The sequence below is a fragment of the Mus pahari genome, chromosome 5 (genome assembly GCF_900095145.1).
Source record: "Mus pahari chromosome 5, PAHARI_EIJ_v1.1, whole genome shotgun sequence".
Taxonomy (NCBI): domain Eukaryota; kingdom Metazoa; phylum Chordata; class Mammalia; order Rodentia; family Muridae; genus Mus; species Mus pahari.
Genome location: NC_034594.1, coordinates 63,691,444 through 63,711,723, shown reverse-complemented (window position 1 = coordinate 63,711,723; position 20,280 = coordinate 63,691,444). Strand labels below are relative to the sequence as shown.

Genomic DNA, 20,280 nt, shown 5'->3' with positions numbered 1-20,280 from the left:
GGCGGGGGTGGCAGAAGCAGAATCTCTGAGCTTGAGGCTAGCCTGGTTTACAGAGAAAATTTAGGATAGCCAGGGCTACATACAGAAATCCTGTCTTAAAAAATAAATAAATAAAAGAGGAGGAGGGGCAACACATGTTCTGTGATTCTATGCACAAAACTCTGGAAAACGCAAACAAATTCATTGTGGCAAAGATGAATCCCTTGCCATAGGGTGAGAGGCAGAAGGAAGAGGTCAGGAGAGACATGAAAAGCCCACAGGAGCGACACTGGTCCCTGTGAAGTGAGCTGATCCCCTACATTGATTGTAGTAATGACTTGTCTCCAAGTGTGTCATAGTTGGACTTAAACACAGAGTTAATTGTCCCAGATGATAAAGCTTTGGACAAGAGCATGTTTGGAGGGATGGTGGGAAGAGGGTGGTGGGTGCTACAGTTGTGGTTGGCTAGGGAGAATATAGTTAATAGGATGACTACAGTTACAGACTTCACTGAATAGTTCAAAGGAGCTAGTGGGCAGGAGTTTTGAATGTTTCCAACAGAAAGAAATAATAAATGTCTGAGGTGTACCATATACCTCCTGCCAGCGTAAAATCTGCTCAGTAGACATTGTTTATGTGTACCGATAGACGTTGTTTATGTGTACTGAATGCCACACTGTACTCCATGCTTGTGTAGTTACTGCTTATTAGTTACAATGTAGCAATATGGCTGTCAACATGGTTAAGTAGGTAAAGGAGCTTGTCACCAAGCTGACCCACATGGCCGAAGAGTCCAGCCCACTCCCGTTGGTTTTCTTTTCTCAGACCCTCACGCGTGTACCAAGGCACACTCCTGGCTAGACACATACATGCATGCAAAATCAATGAAACTATAATTTAAAATGTATATACTAATGGCCGGGTGTGGTGGTGCACACCTTTAGTCTCCTTCTAGCACTCAGGAGGTAGAGGCAGGTGAATCTCCATAAGTTTGAAGCCAGCCTAGTCTACAAGGCAAGTTCCAGGCCAGCCAGGAATAATATTGTACACACACATACACACACACACACACACACACACACACACACACACACACACACGCACACACACACACATACGCACACTTCAGCTTTGAGCATGGACCAGGCTCCAACAGCACCCCCCCCCCCATGTAGTGAACTCTGTTGCTGTAAGGTTCAATGTTTGGTGTTGAGGCTGTCCTCAAGGGGTGCTGAGGTGACTTGCTTCAGGGTCTGATCCCCGTAAACCAACCAGGGTGAGGGTGGAGGGGCAGGGCCTTGCAACATGGCTACCTCAGAGGTACATTATCCCCAGCAGAGGCATTTCCGTGTCAGCCTGTCCCCACCCTGGGCCTACCATGGAGCCTACCATTCTAGCAGTACTTGCTTGTACAAACTACCAGGCAGGAAAATGTGCCGGTGTGGCTCATCCTGGGCCAGACTGAGTCTCTGGCAAGGTTTGTTCAATTGCAACTGTGAGCCTTGAATTCTTAGTCACCTTTATTTGGTCGCTTGTGTCTTTAAAATAAATGCCCAGCAGGAAAGTAGGTAGGTAGGTTCCTCCATGAGTTCAAGGCCAGCCTGGGCTACCTAGTGAGATCCTGCTTTAAAACAAACTGAGCCTGGCAGTGGTGGTGCACGCCTTTAATCCCAGCACTTGGGAGGCAGAGGCGGGTGGATTTCTGAGTTTGAGGCCAGACTGGTCTACAGAGTGAGTTCCAGGACAGCCAGGGCTACACAGAGAAACCCTGTCTCAAAAACAAAAAAACAAAACAACAACAACAACAAAAAAAACCCAGCCCCCCCCCAAACTAAAACCAAAAACAAAAACAAAAAAAACACACACACAAAAATAGACAACCAGAAACATTCCCAACAAAAACTCAGCAGGAGCCCGGGGCATCATCAGAAAATCTCATCTACCAACAAAGCATGAATGTCAGGTGGACCGTGGCCTGGCCCTGCCACGCTTGGATTCTCCAACCACTGGCCATATTGTTCCCATTCTTGTCTTGTCATAGTTTTAATGGTTGTGGGGTAGGAGGGTACCCTCTCTAATTTTTAAGTCAAAGTGAAGGAGGAAAGTTGCTTTCATGACAATGAAGGACAAGAGTGCGTTTGAACTTTGTGGGAGATGTGTTTGCTGACAAAAAAAAAAAAAAATCAGCCAGGATTTTTGGTGAGGACCCAACCCACTGGCCTTCCAGCCAAATGTCACCAAGTTTGAATAAGAATGGTGGACTGTGTGATTTAATGTGGGTTTGTAAGAATGATGGAGAACACAGTGGCTGGTGATGCTTGAGCAGCAACCAATGTCTTAGTGACCCGGACCGCTGCTTTCGTTCCGCATCTTTTGGTTACCAACAAGCAACACCCAATTTAAAAATCTTTTTTTTTTTTTTAAAGTCAGGAAGAAAAGGGCTCAGAGGAGCAGAAGCAGAACAGGAACAGGTCAGGGTGTTATTACAAACGGTGGCAACCACAGACGCTTTCTGAGTAGTGGCTATTTTTCTTCTTCCTGTGGCTTCCCTCAGAGATGACATGGCGTCCGCAGCTGTCATCTGCCGCCAAGGGTGAAAGTGTGGCAGGCAAGGTGGGTCAGTGGATGAGGCACCTGCCGTCAGGTCTGGCAACCTGAATTTGATCCCTAGGACCCATAGGGTGGAGAGAGCTAACTCTTGAAAACCTCCATGTATATGTTGTGCAGATCACATGTGCACACTTCAATCAGTCAATGAATGTGCAAAAACAAACAAACAAGCAAGCAAACAAATAAGCGAGCAAGAAAACAGAAAGCAGGGTCCTCTCCGGCTTAGTCAACCCCTGGGACTAATGTTGGCAGTTCTCAGGCAACACCATGATACCGGAACACCCTGATTTCAGACTGCTCTGCAATCTTGGGATCTCAGCTCATGTCGGACAACCTGTAGGCCAGTTCCACAGATCGGCATGGTGCCTTGGGTCCCACCATCCCTCCCATCCTTGTCTCCATATTGACCGTTTGCAGCCTCTGGAGGGATAGAGTGGTCACATCATGTGTGAGCTCCCTTCCCACCATTGTACATCTGGGCCTGATGTCTGAGGGATTCTCCTTGAAGGCATTGTGCGGAGATGGCCTCTCCCTCCATTCTTCTCTGGACTCTAGCCACTGGAACAGCAAACATTCCCTTAGCACTGCCTCAGTGGTGGCTGCAGAGAAATTTAGGCCCTGCCCAGCTGTTGAGGTCAAGCTATGCCATACTCCAAGTTACTCCATATTGAACACCACAGGTTTTTTCAGGCTGTGCCTTGCCCAGGAAGATTCTACTTTACAACCAGCTTCTGATTGTTTTGAGGGAGAAGGAAACAGGCAAGCCTGGGTGGTCCCAGGAGCTGTTAGGCCTATCCTTCCAGCAGGAACTGATGAACGCCTTGTTCCTGGGAATAAAAAGGGGGCACTCCTGAAAGCACATTGAGAAGAACTGAAATTGTGCAAATTAAAATCAGGGAAATGGCCCAACAGAGACCCAACAGACCTAACGGAGAGAGGAACAGGGTGCAGCTCCTTTGCTTGGACCTTATAATATGGCCAACACTGACTGACATCCGATACCTGGTATGTGTGTCAAGGACTCTCTGACTTGGCTGGGTTCCTTGCTACTTACCTGCCTGTCTATCTACCATTCTCCCATCTGGACCCAGACGCGACCCATTCCTCCTCTGGATCTGGTCCAGCCTTTTGAGCTCACAGGAGAACTCTGTAGTTTTACCCTTAAAGCTGACTCCAGCTCTCCAGTTTCCACCAGCAGCCTTCTCCTGGCATTGGTCTGTCTGGTTTATTACCTTACCGACGCAGACTCTCAACCCACTTTGAACAAACTTGAACAGTACTGCAGCCTCTTTGGCTTGTATTTACCCCACAATCCATGTATATATGTATATAGATAGAAAACTATATTGACTGTCTGCTATGTGGTGTCTGCTATGAAAAGTTAGTATCAGTAATTAAAAGTGGAATAAAGAGCCAGATGGTGGCACACATCTTTAATCTCAGCACTTGGGAGGTAGAGGGAGATAGGTCTTTGTGAGTTCAAGGCCAGCTTGGGCTATAGAGTAAGTTCCAGGAAATCCAGGGCTATATGGAGGGGGAAAAAAAAAGGTGCATTTTCCCAGGCTACCCAGGTAGGAAACCAACAAACCTCATGAATTTATTGATACTCAGTGAATTCTGACACAGTGGAAAGACACAAATGGCTTTGTCTGTTTCTAGTACAGTATGCTCATGACACTGTCACTTTCCCCATTTCTGTGGTGGGGTGCTGGAGGCTGGCCCTCTGCCCAGCTTCTGTTGCTACTCCCTTAGTGTGCTGTAGCCCTATCTCCAAGGGCCTCCTGGGGTCCCACAGACTCAAGAATGCTTTATTTCTCTTTTGCCTATTTATTATCCTCGGTTCCCTGGGCCTCCATTCCATGACTTTGTGGGGAGAGGGTCCTGGTTGCTGGGTACCCCAGCACTGACATTGATACCCTGTCGAAGTTTGTTGTACTCTGCGCAGTCAGTCTGAACCCTGAGCCTCAGATGGAGTCACAGGACCCAACCTTGGCCTCAACTGACTGTGCCTGTAGTCACCATATGCCTTGCCATTAGTACTCTGGACAAAGCCCTCCTCGTGGGGGCATATGCTGTGTGACACAGTTCCTAGGTAAGGTCCTTGGTCAGGAGCAAAAGGGATACCACTCCCCAGCCATTACTCAAGCCTTACACCCAGGGGTCCCTTTATCTTACCACTGTTGGACCAGATGGTGTCTTGGTCCTTTGGCTTTTTCGGTGGCTTTTGCCTTTGGGTTTTTTGTTTGTTTGTTTGTTTTGTTTTGTTTTTTGGTTTGTTGTTGCTATTTTGTTTGTAGCTAAAACACTTTATCCTGGCTCCCCTATGCTCACATATTTGAATGCTTAGTTACTAGGGAGTAGCACTATTTGAAAGGATTAGAGCATTAGGAGGTGTGGCCTTGTTGAAGGAAGTGTGTCGCTAGGGGGTGGGCTTTGAACTTTCAGAAATCCACACCAGACCCTGTCTCCCTCTCTCCCTACCCCCGTCCCTCTCCTCCCCTCTCCTCTTACAGATCAGTAAGTTGTACTCAACACTCTCTTCATGCTCCCTGCCATGATAATGGATCAAACCTCCGAACTGTAAGCCAGCCTCAATCAGATGCTTTTTAAGAGCTGCTGTGATCATGGTGTCTCTATAGCAGTAGAGCAAGTGACTAGGACACTTCCCTTCCACCAGCAAACCTGCGTCTCCACCCTGTTCCTTCAGATCTATGTCACTGGGACCCTTCAGTCTTTGAAGACATTGCTGCTGCCAGGCTTCAGGCTAGTTAGGAAGCCGCTAGTCTGAGTGCATCTCCTGGTTGCTGCTTTTTTAGTCTGGGCTCCCCTCCCTAAGCCAAGAATCATAACACAAGTCCCAAGAATCCAACTGCATAGCAGATGAACATTTTCCTGTCCCAAGAAGCAACGGCTCATGGTGGAAGCCTGGGACACGAGACTTTAGAAGTGTGAGCGTGGCAGTGTGTCAGCAGGAAGGTGTTGCAGGAACATCCAAGTCAACCCAAGGAAGCCCTCAGCTGAAGATGATCTTTAACATTTGATTCTCCTGCTTCTACTGTAAGTGCTGAAATTACAGGTATGTGCTCTCATGCCTGTTTTTATAGTGTTAAAGATCAGACCCAGGGCTACATCCACAGCCCATTTCCTTAAATTTTTTTTTAAAAGATTTATATGTATGAGTGTTTTGTCTACATGTATGCATGTATGTCATGTGTGTGCCCAGTGCCCACAGAGCTCAGAAGAGGGTGTTGGATCCCCTGGAAATGGAGTTTTGGATGGTTATGAGACACTATGTGGATGCTAGCAATGAAAACAAGGTCCTCTGCAAGAGCTGTGAGTGCTCTTGACTACTGAGCCAACTCCCCAGCCCCTCCTTGTTTTTTAATAGAATGCATTGAATTATAACATGCTTTTAAGTCCCGGTAAGAGCTATGTTAAAGCCAACTCATAGAACTCCTGATAATTTAGGAAGAAGCTCTTGCAAACACACTCCAGTCTAATGCTGTCCCCTGCTCAGGTCCTGGTGGGCTCTGTGCTCCCAGGTACCCTCAGGGTTCTGAATCCATGGTCTTTACTACAACTTCCCTGCCCACTCTCACCCCAGGCCCTCAGAGCTCAAAGTTCTCATCCAGCCAGCAGCCTTGGTCTGCTCTGGTACTGAGGACCTCTAGCCAACCCTGTAAGGAAAGTACTCTCAAAGGGTAACCATCCCTGTCTCTAGTTCTGACTGTGGTGACAGCCCCGTGTCCCTCTCCCCGCCTCCCTGGAAACTCTCGTCTTTAAAAGAAAGTTTGTATTACGTACGTGTGTGTGTGTGTGTGTGTGTGTGTGTGTGAGTGAGTATGGGGTCTATGGAGGTCAAAAGAAGGTATTGGGCCCCTTGGACATCGAGTTATAGGCTGCTGTGAGCCTCCTGATGTGGGAACCTAGTTTAGGTCCTCTGGAATTTGCAAGTCCTGAGCCATCTCTCAGCTCCTGGAGCCTGTTTTCTTTATCAGGGCCGCCCCTGTCTGTATGTGTAGGTGCATACGTGTTCACGTGTGTGAGTGTAAGTGCATGTTGTGTGCACATACATGTAGGCTAGTCAATAACTTCCAGTGTTTTTTACTGCTCTCTGAACATACTGATATTTTGCTTGGGACAGGGTCTTTCTATGTAGCCCTGGCTGTCCTGGCTTTGTAGACTAGGTTGGGCCTTGGTCACAGAGACCTGCCTGCCACCTGAGTGCTGAGATTAAGGCATGAGCCACCAAGCTCTTCTCTTCCTCCTCCTCCTTCTTCCTCTCTCTCTCTCTCTCTCTCTCTCTCTCTCTCTCTCTCTCTCTCTCCTCCTCCTCCTCCTCCTCCCCCTCCTCTTGTTTTTTTTGTTTTTGTTTTTTTTTTTTTTTGAGATAAGTCTCTCACTGGTCTGGACCTTGCCAAGCATGATGGGCAAGTCTGACCTCCCTGCACTGGGATCACAGGTGTGCTGCTACGACTCCTGGTATTCCTACCTGGCTTCTGGGGAGTGGCCTTATCCTCACACTCATGGGACTTTATGGATAGCAGGATAGCAACCTTCTCTCCTCTCTCTCTCTCTCTCTCTCTCTCTCTCTCTCTCCATCCCTTCCTCCCTTCCTCCCTCCCTCCCTCCCTCCCTCCCTTTTTCTCTCTCTTGCAAAGGGCAGGAATACTTTCTAGAAGATTAACAGCAACTTGTGGGAGTGGGGTAGAGTTTCCATGTTCCCACACAGTCGCTGAGAAGATATAGTTCTTCAGCTAAATGAAAACAGGGAGGCAGCGGCACAGTGGGCAAACGACCCTGACCCTGACAGGTTCTGTCAGAAGGATCAGGGTGGGCGGCACCTTCTATGTGGCAGCTGGTCAGTAATGTTCTGTTCAGTCAGCAGCCTGCGTCAGTGGCCTCTCATACTGACTTAGGCTTTAGCGTGCTTTGGTCCATGGGAGAAGAATGAAACCAGGAGAGACTTAAAGAGTACTTGGGTTTGACTTCATGCGGCAGGGGAACCCCAAGATTACTGCGAGCACACCCAGCCTCGGAGGACTGAGGGCTCAGTCATCTCATGGCCACTGACTGCAATGTACAATGACTTACAATGCAGCTAAGTTCTGAGGCTGCTCTGAGACCGACGCCAAGGCTGCTGACCTACACATCTGTGAAGCTAAGAAATGGTGGTGGGAAATGTTTTGTTCTATGCAAAGGCTAAGAGTAACACTCAATACATTGGAGACCATGGAGTGAGGGTAAATGGTCAGGCGAGCAGGTGCAGTCACCTGGGCCATAGAGCGTGCTGTCTGTCAGGGGCACTGTCAGGATGAAGGGAAGTGAGACATTCACGTTCACTCACTTGAGCAAGAAACTGAAACCTCAGGGATTGAGGTAAATACTTAATGCAGTATTTTAAAAATAAGGCTGGGTGTGGTGGCGCATGTCTTTAATCCCAGCACTCGGGGGGCAGAGGCAGGCGGATTTCTGAGTTCGAGGCCAGCCTGGTCTTCAAAGTGAGTTCCAGGACAGCCAGGGCTACACAGAGAAACCCTGTCTTGAAACCCCCTCCCCTCCCCCCCCAAAAAAAAGTCAAATAAGGAAACCGGCCCATGTGGTAGCTGCTTATTTTATAAGTAAAGTTTTATTGTAACAAAGACCAGGATTAGGGATAGGCAACTAGTGCCATACAAGTACAGGGTCCGACCTGCTTTAATTAATTAATTTATTAAAAAGTAATGACACTTTTAATCCCAGCACTGAGGAGGCAGAGTCAGGAGTATGTCTGCGTTGGAAGCCAATCTGGTCTACATAGGAAGCATTAGGCTAGCCAGGACTACACAGTGGCACCATATTTCAAAACAAAAACAAACAAAAAAGACATTTTTTACAATTTTTCTTCTTCTCCTCTCCTTTTTTCTTTTTTCTTTTCTTTTTTTTTTTGGGGGGGGGGTGGTCTCAGGGTGCTGTCTAGGTGGCCAGGGGCTCTCTTTCCCAGAGTGCCTAGGGCTTCATTGGTGGGTTTAGTTAGTTCCGATTCCTGCTGCTTGATTCATTGGCAGATAGAATTCTTCCTGTCTATTCAAGCTATTTCCTGATACTTCCATATCGCTTTGAATTTAAAAAAATGAGATCAAGTTGGTCAGTGGTCATGCACACCTTTTATCCTAGCACTCAGGAGGCAGAAGCAGGCAGATCTCCAAGTTCAAGTTCAGTCTGGTCTACCTAGTAAGTTCCAGAACAACCAGGATTACACCACACACACACACACACACACACACACACACACACACACACACACATACCACCTCTGTTTTTGGGGAAAAAAAGAGACAGATGAAGAACTTCTGTTCTGTTCTGTTCTGTTGAGAAGAAACCCCCTGTGGGGCAACAGAGCTAGGCTCAGCTTCCAGGCAGACTCCCACAATCCACCTGAGGGCTCACAGTCTTTCAGAAGTCAGAACATTCCTCTAATGGCTTCCCTCAGTCAGTTTCATTGGAAAATTTTCAGAGTCAAGTGATCAGTCCTCTACAGATTATTTTTAAACAGGGTCTTACTATGTAGCTCTGGATAGCCTGGAATTCCCCATGTAGACTAGGCTGGCCTTGAATTCACAGGGGTCCATCTGCCTCTGTTTCTAAGAGCAGGGATTATAGGTGTGTGCCATCATTCCTGGCTTAGACCTCCAGGTGACTCTTTGGAATGTCTTGCTTGGCTGGAGAGATAACTCAGCTGATAAGAGCTGGTTTTACAAGCGTGATAACCTCAGTTCAGTCCCTGGATCCCTCATAAAGGTAGAAGGAGAGAAGTGACTCCATAAATTTGACCTCTGACTACGAGTGCATCAGGGCAGCTACACTCATTCCCAGAAGACGTATTTGCATAATAATAACTAAAATGAAATTAAAACAATTTATTTGGCTGGGCAGTGGTGGTGTATGTCTTTAATGCCAGCACTTGGCAGAGGCAGAGGCAGAGGCAGAGGCAGAGGCAGAGGCAGAGGCAGAGGCAGAGGCAGAGGCAGAGGCAGAGGCAGAGGCAGAGGNAGAGGCAGAGGCAGAGGCAGAGGCAGAGGCAGAGGCAGAGGCAGAGGCAGAGGCAGGGGGATCTCTGAGTTTGATGTTAGCCTAGTCTACAAAGCATATTCCAGGACAGCCAGGGTCACACTGAGAAACTCTGTCTCCAAAAAACAAAAAACAAAAAACAAAAAACAAAAACAAAAACAAAAAAACAAAAAAAAATAAACCCAAAAGTTGTTTTTGATTTTTTTCCCCCTATAGACTGGTCCATACCCAATTTCAGCAGAACCAACAGAAGACACTCAAGACACTTGGATTATTTATTTTAAAAAGTTGTCAAAAGATTTATTTTATTTTCTATCATATGTATAGATGTGTCTGTGTAGGAGACTGAACAGAAGTGCTGGCTCTGAACTCCTCTGCACACAGCACACACTCTTAACCTTGGAGTCATCTCTCTAGGCCCTGGTTGACAGTATTTTTTTTTTTTAAGGCGTGTGGCAGGTGAACCTGGAGTTTGAAGACAGCTTGTACTATAACAAGTTCCAGGCCAGCCTGGGTTACACAGGGCAACCCTATTAAAAACAGGTCTATTCCTAGTTTCGGTTTTGGAATGTGTGCTCAGAGCAGCCCTTGTAGGAGTGCAGTAAAAAGCCTGGGTGATGCTTAATTCCCCAGAGAGCAACTCACACCTTGCTTGGTGATGTCAGTGTGCTGAGCCCGGGCGTGCCAGATTCCCTTCACCCCTCTACATGACTAACGTTTCTTCTCCCTGAACGACCAGACTGAAGACGAGCAGTCCGACTTTGGCTCAGATGTGGGCTTGAGGGAGAGATAGCTGTTGCTTTAATTCCAGGGGCCTGCAAAGATGACTCTTCCCAGCCTAGGTGTCTGCTGCTCCCACACCAGGCAGGGAAGGGCTGTGCCAGGCACTGGCACCTGTGGAATCTTGCGGGGTGTTGGCTGGTGGGTGGGGCGGAGTGCCTTCTTCATGACCCTCCTTTGCAGTTCATCCCCAGATTTCATCATAGAGCCATTCCATTCCAGAGCCCTTCGCTGTATTATACACACCGTTGTATTGTACTTTAGGCACACTGTATCATACGCACCATTGTATTGTACTTCAGGCACACTGTATTATACATATTGTTGTATTATACTTCAGGCACACTGTATCATACACACCGTTGTATTGTACTTCAGGCACACTGTATNGCACACTGTATCATACACACCGTTGTATTGTACTTCAGGCACACTGTATCATACACACCGTTGTATTGTACTTCAGGCACACTGTATCATACACATCGTTGTATTGTACTTCAGGCACACTGTATCATACACATCGTTGTATTGTACTTCAGGCACGCTTACTTTGGGCACTCACAGGTCCACAGGCAGAGCTAGGAGGTCAGAGGGGGCTTCGGGACCTTAGCTCACAGTCTTCTTTCCCAAGAGCAGAGAGGGAGGCACATGTTTCTGGAGTGACGGAGATGTGACTGCCAGGAGTCGGGAGGCAAACAGGTTAAGTTCCTCATCTTTCTAAGGTCTTTAAAATTGTATAAAGAAGAGCTGGAGAGATGGCTCAGTGGTTAAGGGCATTTGGTGCTCTTGCAGAAGACCTGGATTCTGTTCTCAGCACCTGTGTGGAAGCTCACAGCTGCCTATAACGTCAGTGCAAGAGCTTCTGAGACCTTCTTCTGGCTTCCATGGGCATCAAGCACACACACAGATGCAGGCAAAGCACTCATACACACAAAATGAAATTTAAAAAAAAAAACAAACAAAAAACAAAAACAACAAAAACCCCAGACAACTGAGGAAATGTAGCCTGCTCTGTACATTAGATCACACCGTATTCTTTTAAAAGACAGGTCTCATGTAGCCCAGGCTGGCCTGAGAGTCACATGTGGCACAGGATGACCTGCCTCTTGCTGAATGAGAGGTGAGCAGCATTGCACATGGTTTCTGTGGTACTAAAGATGCAGCCCAGGGCTCTGTGCACTCTGGGCAAGTGCTGTTCCCCATGAGCTACATCTGTGGGCCCGCAGCATAGTCTTGTCTTCATATTTATTATTTTTAGAACTTTGTATATGAGCAGTGTGACCACATTCGCCCCTGTGCCCATCCCCCTATCACCTGCAAATTTATAACCTTTAGCAAAGTTTATAGCAGTGGTTCCTAAGGCTGTGACCCTTTACTAGAGTCTCCTGTGTTATAGTGACCCCCAACCCAAAATAAGTTTTCACTGTTACTTCATAACTGTAATTTTACTGTGTTGTAACATAAATATTGATATGTTGGATATCTGATATACAGTCCTGTCGTTTGAGACCCACAGGCTGAGAACCACTTGTTTAGAGGCAGGGCCACCTTTCACCAAGTACCCTGGCCAGGCGCCTGGGAAAAGATTCCTCTGGCACATCTTCTCAGTCTGAATGACACTGGCTCACTGGTGTGGCTTCGTGTCTAGCTTGGAATCTATGAAGGCCAGGGAAGCTGAGTCCAGAATTTGCCATCCCTATCAAAGGCTACCCCGTTTTCTTCTCTGGGTGCAAAGTGTGGCAAGGGAACCTCCTCTCACCAGGAGGGCGGTCAAAGCCTCCCCCAGACCTTCCCATGGCTCGGTCTGAGGCGATGATGCCCGGACAGTGGGGCTTTGACTCCTGGGCAGCCTGGAGGGCTGGCACACCTGGGATCCTAGGCTACCCAGGGTCTTGGAGACAAGGCTCTCTTCACATCCGTCACCTGCAGCTGTTGGCTGGTGGAGACCCGGAAACCAGTGGGTCCTCGGACAACATGATGGTCACAACTTGGGAAGGAAGCCATCTTCATTTCCTGATGGACTGGCTGCCTGTAGGAGAGAAGCCAGAGCCACATGCCGGTGCCAAGTGGTTCCTGCACAGAACCCCTCTATCCTGTACAGTTCCTTCTTTCAATCTGCCAAATGGAATAATGAGAACTTTTCCTCCCAGGTGCTGGCTCTGTGACCCTCCCAGGTCTTTTCTCACAGGAAGTAGTCCAGGCGCCTGGTCGCTTTGTTCAGCATGCCTCCTTGGCAATAGCTTACTGTTTGCTGAGTCCATTGGACATAGCAAATCCGCCACTCCAAGACTGTACTCCAGGCTTGGGCTATGTGATGCCACTGGATGTGGAGTGTGGCCAGCTATCAGCTATGGGGTGTTGTTATTATTGTGATTATTATTAACTGAGGCTCCCTAACCCTGTGCAACCGGGTCAGAGAGGCCTGACTGCTTTCCTCCTGGCTAGGCGTTCTCATGGCCCTGTGGCACTGCCTCTGAGTTTGGGAGGAAGGAGCCTGACCTGAACCTCCGCTTTACCATTTCCAGAGGGGATCAAGAGAGCCGATGGTGACTCAGCCATGGCTCATTACATGGGTAGAATGCCAGGGCCGGGCCAGGGATGGGCAGAGACAAGAGGTGTCTGTACTGGAGCTGGCAACTTGGTACTGCGTGACATCTTTGCTCTAGACTTTGGTCTCCTTGTTGTTAGGAAAGCCCTTGGGAGAGATCCACCAGCTGGGGTGGAAATCAGTCAATGGGCGGAGGCTGAAAGATGCTGAGGAAGATGGAGAGGCTGGGTTTGTGCAGAGGCCTCCCACCAAAAGGTGGATCTTAGTTCTAGACCAACCTTACACAGTTGAGCCAGGTCAGTTGGCCTTTGCAAGGCCCCCGGATTGTGACTCTTATTTCTAAGAGTCAAGACCCTCAGGGTGTCACACTGCCAGCTATACACTAGCGGCTGACCTAAGAGCAATGAATAAACAGGAAAGGACAGGTCCCCGGGACAAAGGAAGCGTTGGGAAGGGCCCTGGTTGTGTAGAGAAGGGAGATGTCCCTTTCCCCTTTGCTTGGGCACTAACGGTTCACAGGCCCACGTGGCAGCAACGCGGCGCCTCTGAGCAGAAGCTTCCCCTGAACATCCCAGCAAGGTGCAGGCTGACTTACTGTGCAGGCCCCTTGTGGAGGATGCTGTGGAAGCCGGGCGGCTGGCCTGTTGGGGGCCGCATGAGGAGAACTGAGGGGCCAGAGACAAAGCTTTTGCCTTGAGTGGGTTCTGCTCCATGGTCTCTGGAGTACTGGGTACCCGGGGCTTGCAGGTAAAGGCTGGTGTGAATTCCCTGGGAGAAAAAAAAACAAAACAAAACCATACAATCTAGAATCACAGCTTTTTTTGTTTTTGTTTTATTAATTAATTAATTAATTTTGTATTTTTCGTAGACAGGGTTTCTCTGTGTAACATCCCTGGCTGTCCTGGAACTCACTCTATAGACCAGGCTGGCTTTGAACTCACAGATGTCCTCCTGTCTCTGCCTCCAGGGTGCTGGGATTATTAAAGGCATGTGTCACCACACCAGGCCTTTTTTTTTTTTTTAACATTTTAAACATTTTTAGTGTTATTTATTTACATGGACATATGTGTGTGTGTGTCTGTCTGTCTGCCTGCTTATGTGCATATATGTGCCTGAGGGCTGGGGCATCCTCTGGAGCTGGAGTTACAATCAGTTGTAAGCTGCCTAATGTGGGTGCAGGGAATTGAACTCTGGTCCCGTGAAAGAACAATATATATTTTTTTGTTTTTGTTTTTTTTTTTTCGAGACAGGGTTTCTCTGTGTAGCCCTGGCTGTCCTGGAGCTCACTTCGTAGACCAGTCTGGCCTCGAACTCAGAAATTTGACTACCTCTGCCTCCCAAGTGCTGGGATTAAAGGCGTGTGCCACCACGCCCGACCAACAATATATATTCTTAACCACTGAGTCATCTCTCCAGCTCCTAGAGCCAGGATAGGACTTGTGAGAGAAGGGTAGCTACTGTCTCTGGGACCTCTGACAATGTGGCAGCCATTCACAGGGGAAGAGAGAAATAAGGAACACCTAAGGGGTTAACAGGGCGGGAAAATGGAGGGGGCCTGGGAGGATCTGGACAGTTTATTTGAGACAGGGTCTTACTATACAGTCCTGACTGCCCTGGAACGTGCTATGTAGACCAGGGTGACCTGGAACTCACAGAGGTTCTCCTGGCTCTGCTTCTCTAGTGCTGGGATTAAAGGTATAGATGCACTACCATGCCCCACCAAAATGGTTATTTTTATTTATTTTGGGGGAGAGAGCACATGACAGGATACCGCCGACCATCTCTTCTACAATCCTGGGGATAAAATGCAGGTCATCAGGCCTAGCAGGCCTTTAGCCATGTGGCCATCTCGCCAGCCCACTGGTGGTGACAGTTTGGACTGTACCATCGGGGAGCAGTCAGAAGCAGAACCATAGCCCCCAAAGGGTCTGGATCACAGGCTCCTGATTCTGGGACTACGGTATTGTAGGAGTGCTATCAGAGTTGTCTGGTCAGAATGTGGGTCCTGGCAGCCCTAACAAGCTAAGCTTGGTCAGTAGTCCTTAGTAGGGCTATTAAAGGTAGGAGCAATAGTGAAAAGCAAAGAAAGATTTACTCAATATGGTCACAATATAGGAACAAATAAAAAGGACCAGTGGACACCCAAACCCTGAGCCTGTGAGCCTGTCTGCAGGGTCCTGATGTGACTTAGCTTTAAACAGAGGGCAAGAGGTTTACATAGTTAAGCAGTTCTGGTCAAGGAGTGGTCCTGTCTGTCACCGGCTCAACTGTCAGCTCCAGTCTCCTGCAAGGTTGTCTGAAGGTTGTCAGAATCTCCTCCTGGGGGAACTACAATTCCTTGGCGACCATTGTCTCAATAGTCTGGAAGGCACAAGTGTCTCAAAATATATTTTAAAATGGGGCTGGGGAGAAGGGAGAGGGGTGCACACGCACCCCGCACATGCGTGCACACAAGTAGATAAAGGTAAAAGACGAAAGGTCTCCGCATCAGTGGCTGCCAGCACAGGTATGACTGGCTATTGTCATGGTTGCTTATTCTGAAGGGTTGGGAATGCCTGTCAGAGGCACCTGGCAGCCAAGAGTGGTTAAGACAAAGCAGCTGTAGTCAGCGAGGCTGGGTCGCAACAACCTTGGGGCTAGAGTAAGGATGGTCCATCTAGATTCGCATGTGTCCTTACTGAGCTAAGGAAGACAGGCAGCCCCTAGGAACAGGTAAAGGAGAGAAGGCAGTCTCCTCCGGCAGAGAAGTACAGGAGGCTCTAACACACCTACACTTTGAAGGGTGTGGCATCAGATTTCTACCCAGAATAGGAAGGTAGACATAGCCAGGTTGTCCAGCTTCTCCCAGTGCAGAGATTTGCTTCCACAGCACAAGGAAACTACTTTTAGGAGCGGTGGCAAGGAAAGTCTTGCTGATACAGTGACGTTGAATCCTCAGTCCTGCGACACAGGTGTTCCTTTTTAGCAGATGTAGACTGCGGGTCCAAAGTTCAGAAGGCTTCCTGAGCCCATGTGCAGCCCGTGACGCCAGGAGTGGAGAACAGTCGCTTCCCAGCTGTCTTCCACTAATTCCCCACAGCTCAGTGTCATCAGACCAGCACTCTAGGGTCTGGGTTCCACGGTCTCCCAGGAATGGCCTAGGGCTGGGCGGAGTGCCCTCCACCCATCCTGTCTTGCAGTCACAATTAGTGACACACACACACACACACACACACACACACACACACACACACACATTGAACTCTGTTTTCTCATCTTGAGAGTCTGGCTCTCACTATTTAAAAAAAAAAAATGTTCATTTTCCTGTGTCTTAAAGTAGTGAAGCCCTGGGACTATCAAACACAATGTCACCTTTAAACGAGCTCACTCGTGGGCTCACAGTGGGCTTACACACAGCACACATGGTTTGTGTATCCAGATGGGTTTGAGCTTGCTAATGGGGGCTCCTAAACTAGTATAGAGATGGGAAGAGGCTGTGGGGCCCCCCTCACCCCCCACAAAGTGAAGGATATGCTCCCTGTTGAAATGTGAAACTCAGGACCATAGAAAGCATGAGACATTCTTCCTAGAGAGGCTCAGGGCCTGCTCTGCCCTTCTTGGGCTGCTCTCTGAGCATGAATAAGCGGCTCCATCTGTAAAATGGTTAAACATGGAGGCTGGAGAGGTGGCCCTGAGGTTAAGAGCACCGCTTGCAGAGGTCTTGGGTTCAATTTTCAGCACCACATCAGGAAGTTCATAACTACCTGTCACTCCAGCTCCACTGGGATCTGACACCTCTAGCTTTCTTGGGCATCTGAATTCTCACACGCACATATATACATATAATTAAAAATAATAAAGACAGTCAGCCATGGTGGCACCTGCCTTTAGTCTCAGCACTCAAGACAGATGCAAGCAGGTCTTTGTGAGTTTGAGGCCAGCCTGGTCTACGAATCAAGTTCCAGGTCAACCAAGGCCACACTAGTGAGACCCTGTCTTTAAAAAAGTTTAAAGAACATTGAGGCTGCATTGGAGTCCCAGGCATAGGCATCCCATTAAAGAGGGTTACAATCTTGGGAGTATTTTAGAAGAAACTGTGGTCTTAATTTTTTTTAAGTTTATTTTTACCTCTATAACTGTCTGGCCTTCTACCTATATATCTTGAGACAGCATCTTGTCTATCTACCTACTTAATACTTAGATATCTATTTAGATACTATGTATGTGTGTGTGTGTGTGTATATATATATATATATACATACATATATATATATATATATATATATATATATGTATATATATATGTGTGTGTGTGTGTGTGTGTGCGTGTGTGTTTATTCTGATTTTGGTATTTTGTTGCTAGCACAACACTTAATTTTTTTAAAGAAGATTTATTTTTTTATTTTATATATGTGAGTACACTGTAGCTGACTTCAAAACAGGGCATGGGGTCCCATCACGGATGGTTGTGAGCCACCATGTGGTTGCTGGGAATTGAACTCAGGACCTCTGGAAGAACAGTCAGTGCTCTTAACCGCTGAGCCATCTCTCCAGCCCCCACAACAGAGGCTGGCCAGTATTGGCGCTGTGAGTCACGCAAGTGGAGCCAGGGGTCAGCAGAGGTGATCAGCAGAAGACATGGAGAAGGGAGAGAAGGGCCCAGACATCGGGGTGCAGGGAGCTGTGCCGTCCCAGCAACAGGAAAGGATACTGGTCTTCCGCAGGGGGAGTCAGGGGACATGGCGGTCTCTCCATGTCAAATGGGCTTGAGGGTAGGATTTGGGTTTCCCCAGTGTCGTGGGGTTAAAGCAGATACTGGGACTGAATCAAATTGGAACTTATCTGCTGGGACTTAGTTAGCTAACTAATTGGTTGGGAGCCTGAACAACAAGGGATTACCTTCTGCCAGTAAAAGTAAGGATGTGAGCAGGACGCCTTTGGACTGAACTGGTTCCTTTTGGATCTCCTGCAGGCCCCACCGTCACAAGAGTCCACATCTTAACTCTCTGTCTGTCTAGATAGGTATAATGTTGTCTTTTGGAAGAACCTTGACTCACATTGTACGACAGCCATCGGAAGGAACTCTGCTAAGCAGCTCATGACCTTCCTGGGTCAGGGAAAGATTCCTCAGGCAGGAGCTCCCTCTGGCTGGCTCTTCCCACTAGCAGAGGAGGACTGAAGTCCTGCCTGAGCGAGCATCAGGGAGGCAGCCCTTGGTAGCCCCCAAGACCCCACCCCCGCCCCCTTCCCCCAGGGCTCTCCAAGTCTTGGTTGGTGCTGCAAGAGGAGGGTGTGTTGGCAAGGACTTGTCCTCAGCTTCTGCAGGGGTGATGGAAAGGGCACTGCCAGATGCAGAGCAGCCTCTGGGCTCCGCCCCCAGGATGGTGAGCTAACTGCCTGGAGACCAAGCTGGAGCCAGGAAGTGGATAGAGAACAGCCCGGACATTAGAGTGGGCAGGCAGAAAGGAAGTCCAGGAGGGCACTCACCCAGGACTTTCGGAAAGTCATTTGCCTCAGGAACACATGGCAGTAGGACGTATGTGTTCATTGGGAGGTGCCCTGAAGATAGGCAGGGATTTATTAGGGTACAGTTTATCAATGGGGACATTGTGCTGGCAGAGAAGAGCAATACAAGACAGCAGAGAGATTGCATCTTCGCTTGTATTTGGAATGCTGCTGAGTCACCCCAGCAGCTGAGCACCCCAGCAGAGGATCCCATGTCCTCTCCTTATGCAGGAAGGCACAAAGGAGGCACTTAGGGGCTGTTCTCTGCTCAGTAGGTTTGGAACCAGCTCTTGGTTGCTGCTACAGACACTTCGTCCTGAGAATAATGAGACCTAGACAATGGTGGAGATGGTGGAGAACAGGAGAGAAGAAAGCACACAGAGTGAAGGCAGGTGTCTGATGGCCACCAACAATCCACATGTGTGCCCCCAAGATACTGGGCTCCCCTCTCCTGTTATCCTCGGCCTCTGATTCCAAAGTGTTGCTTTTAGCTGGATATACTAAGTACTGTGCATCTTGAGCTGCCACGTTATCTGGAGAGACACATGAGGGAAGGGGGAGAAAACATACACAGAAACTCGAGAGATGGCTCAGCGGTTAAGAGCACTGATTGTTCCTCCGAAGGTCGTGAGTTCAAATCCCAGCAACCACATGGTGCCTCACAACCATCTGTAATGAGATCTGATGCCCTCTTCTGGAGTGTCTGAAGACAGCTACAGTATACTTATGTATAATAATAAATAATTTTTTTAAAAGAAACTCTCTTCTCATACTTAAAAAAAACTTCAGCAACTGGGCATGGTGGTGCATGCCCTTAATCCTAGCACTTGAGAGGCAGAGGCAGGTGGATCTCTGTGAGTTCAAGGCCAGCCTGGTGTACAGAGTGAGTTCCAAGAGAGAATGTGTCTCTTTTATCTGAAATGCTTGGGATAGAAGTATTTTGGATTTAATTTTAAAACATTTTGGAATCTATGCATAGGAATAATGAAATATCTTGGGAACAGGATCCAAGGCTTTTTTTCTAAGGTGGGGTCTCGCTATGTAGACCAGGCTGACCTTGAACTCACAGATCCACCTGCTTCTGCTTCCTGAGTGCTGGGGGAAAAGATGTGCAACACTGTGTCTGTCCATGAAGGATCCAAGTCTCTCTCTCTCTTCTTTATGTGCATGTATGAGGGCATGTATGTATGTATGTATGTATGTGTACCACATGTGTGCCTGGCCTCAGAGGTCAGAAGAACCTGTTAGAGTCCCTGGAGCTGGGGTTAGAGATGGTAGTGAACTGCTTGAGGTGGGTGCTTCAAACTAAAGCCAGGCCTTCTGCTAGAGGAGCAGAAAGCCCCCAGGAAGAAGCTGCACCTTTTATGAATGTTCTACATTGACAGCTTAGAATGTCAGTGGCTGTGGAGAGGTTAGAGTAACGCAGGTCTAACCCAGTTTCTCTTGGGCTCTTCAGCCCTGGAAACAGCCATCCCTTGCCCAATCCACATCTGATCTAGCATCCTAGACAAATGGATACAACTTTTTGGTATGTATTGACCACATTCTAGTTCTTACCCACTAAAGGGCAGAGTCATTGCATCACAGCTGAAGCCTACAGCAGAGGCACCCTGTCCACAGTAACCACTTCCTGTACGTTTCCATCAATGTATTTGAAAAGTGCCTTGGTTTAGGACTTTCTGTGTTCTGTTACTATAAAAAGCACCATCAGACTGTTACCTCGTTGGTACACTGAATTTGGGTGGCCGCCGTCTGAGTTTCTTGGCCATGGCCACTCATGTTTGGCTCTGTAATAAACTCTATTCCCCTTGAGAGGAGTACTGTGG

At 48.1% G+C, this 20,280-nt stretch overlaps 1 protein-coding gene and 1 long non-coding RNA gene across 3 annotated transcripts in view; one reads left to right on the top strand and one right to left on the bottom strand.

Annotated features, from left to right (window-relative positions):
- Window positions 1-12,602, top strand: part of LOC110321639 — a 25,606-nt gene extending 13,004 nt beyond the window's left edge. The window contains exons 3-4 of the long non-coding RNA XR_002380538.1: window positions 5,426-5,646; window positions 12,573-12,602. This is a non-coding gene — a long non-coding RNA (uncharacterized LOC110321639). The remainder of the gene's footprint in view (window positions 1-5,425; window positions 5,647-12,572) is intronic.
- Window positions 11,435-20,280, bottom strand: part of Armc9 (armadillo repeat containing 9) — a 126,124-nt gene continuing 117,278 nt past the window's right edge. The window contains exons 24-25 of one of the 2 annotated variants that reach the window (XM_021198006.2): window positions 13,566-13,738; window positions 11,435-12,451 (exon numbers count right to left, since the gene is read on the bottom strand). In XM_021198006.2, coding sequence (XP_021053665.1) covers window positions 12,429-12,451; window positions 13,566-13,738 — 196 coding nt within the window. In that variant the 3' untranslated portion in view covers window positions 11,435-12,428. The remainder of the gene's footprint in view (window positions 12,452-13,565; window positions 13,739-20,280) is intronic. The other variant, XM_029538986.1, reaches the window with a different exon arrangement.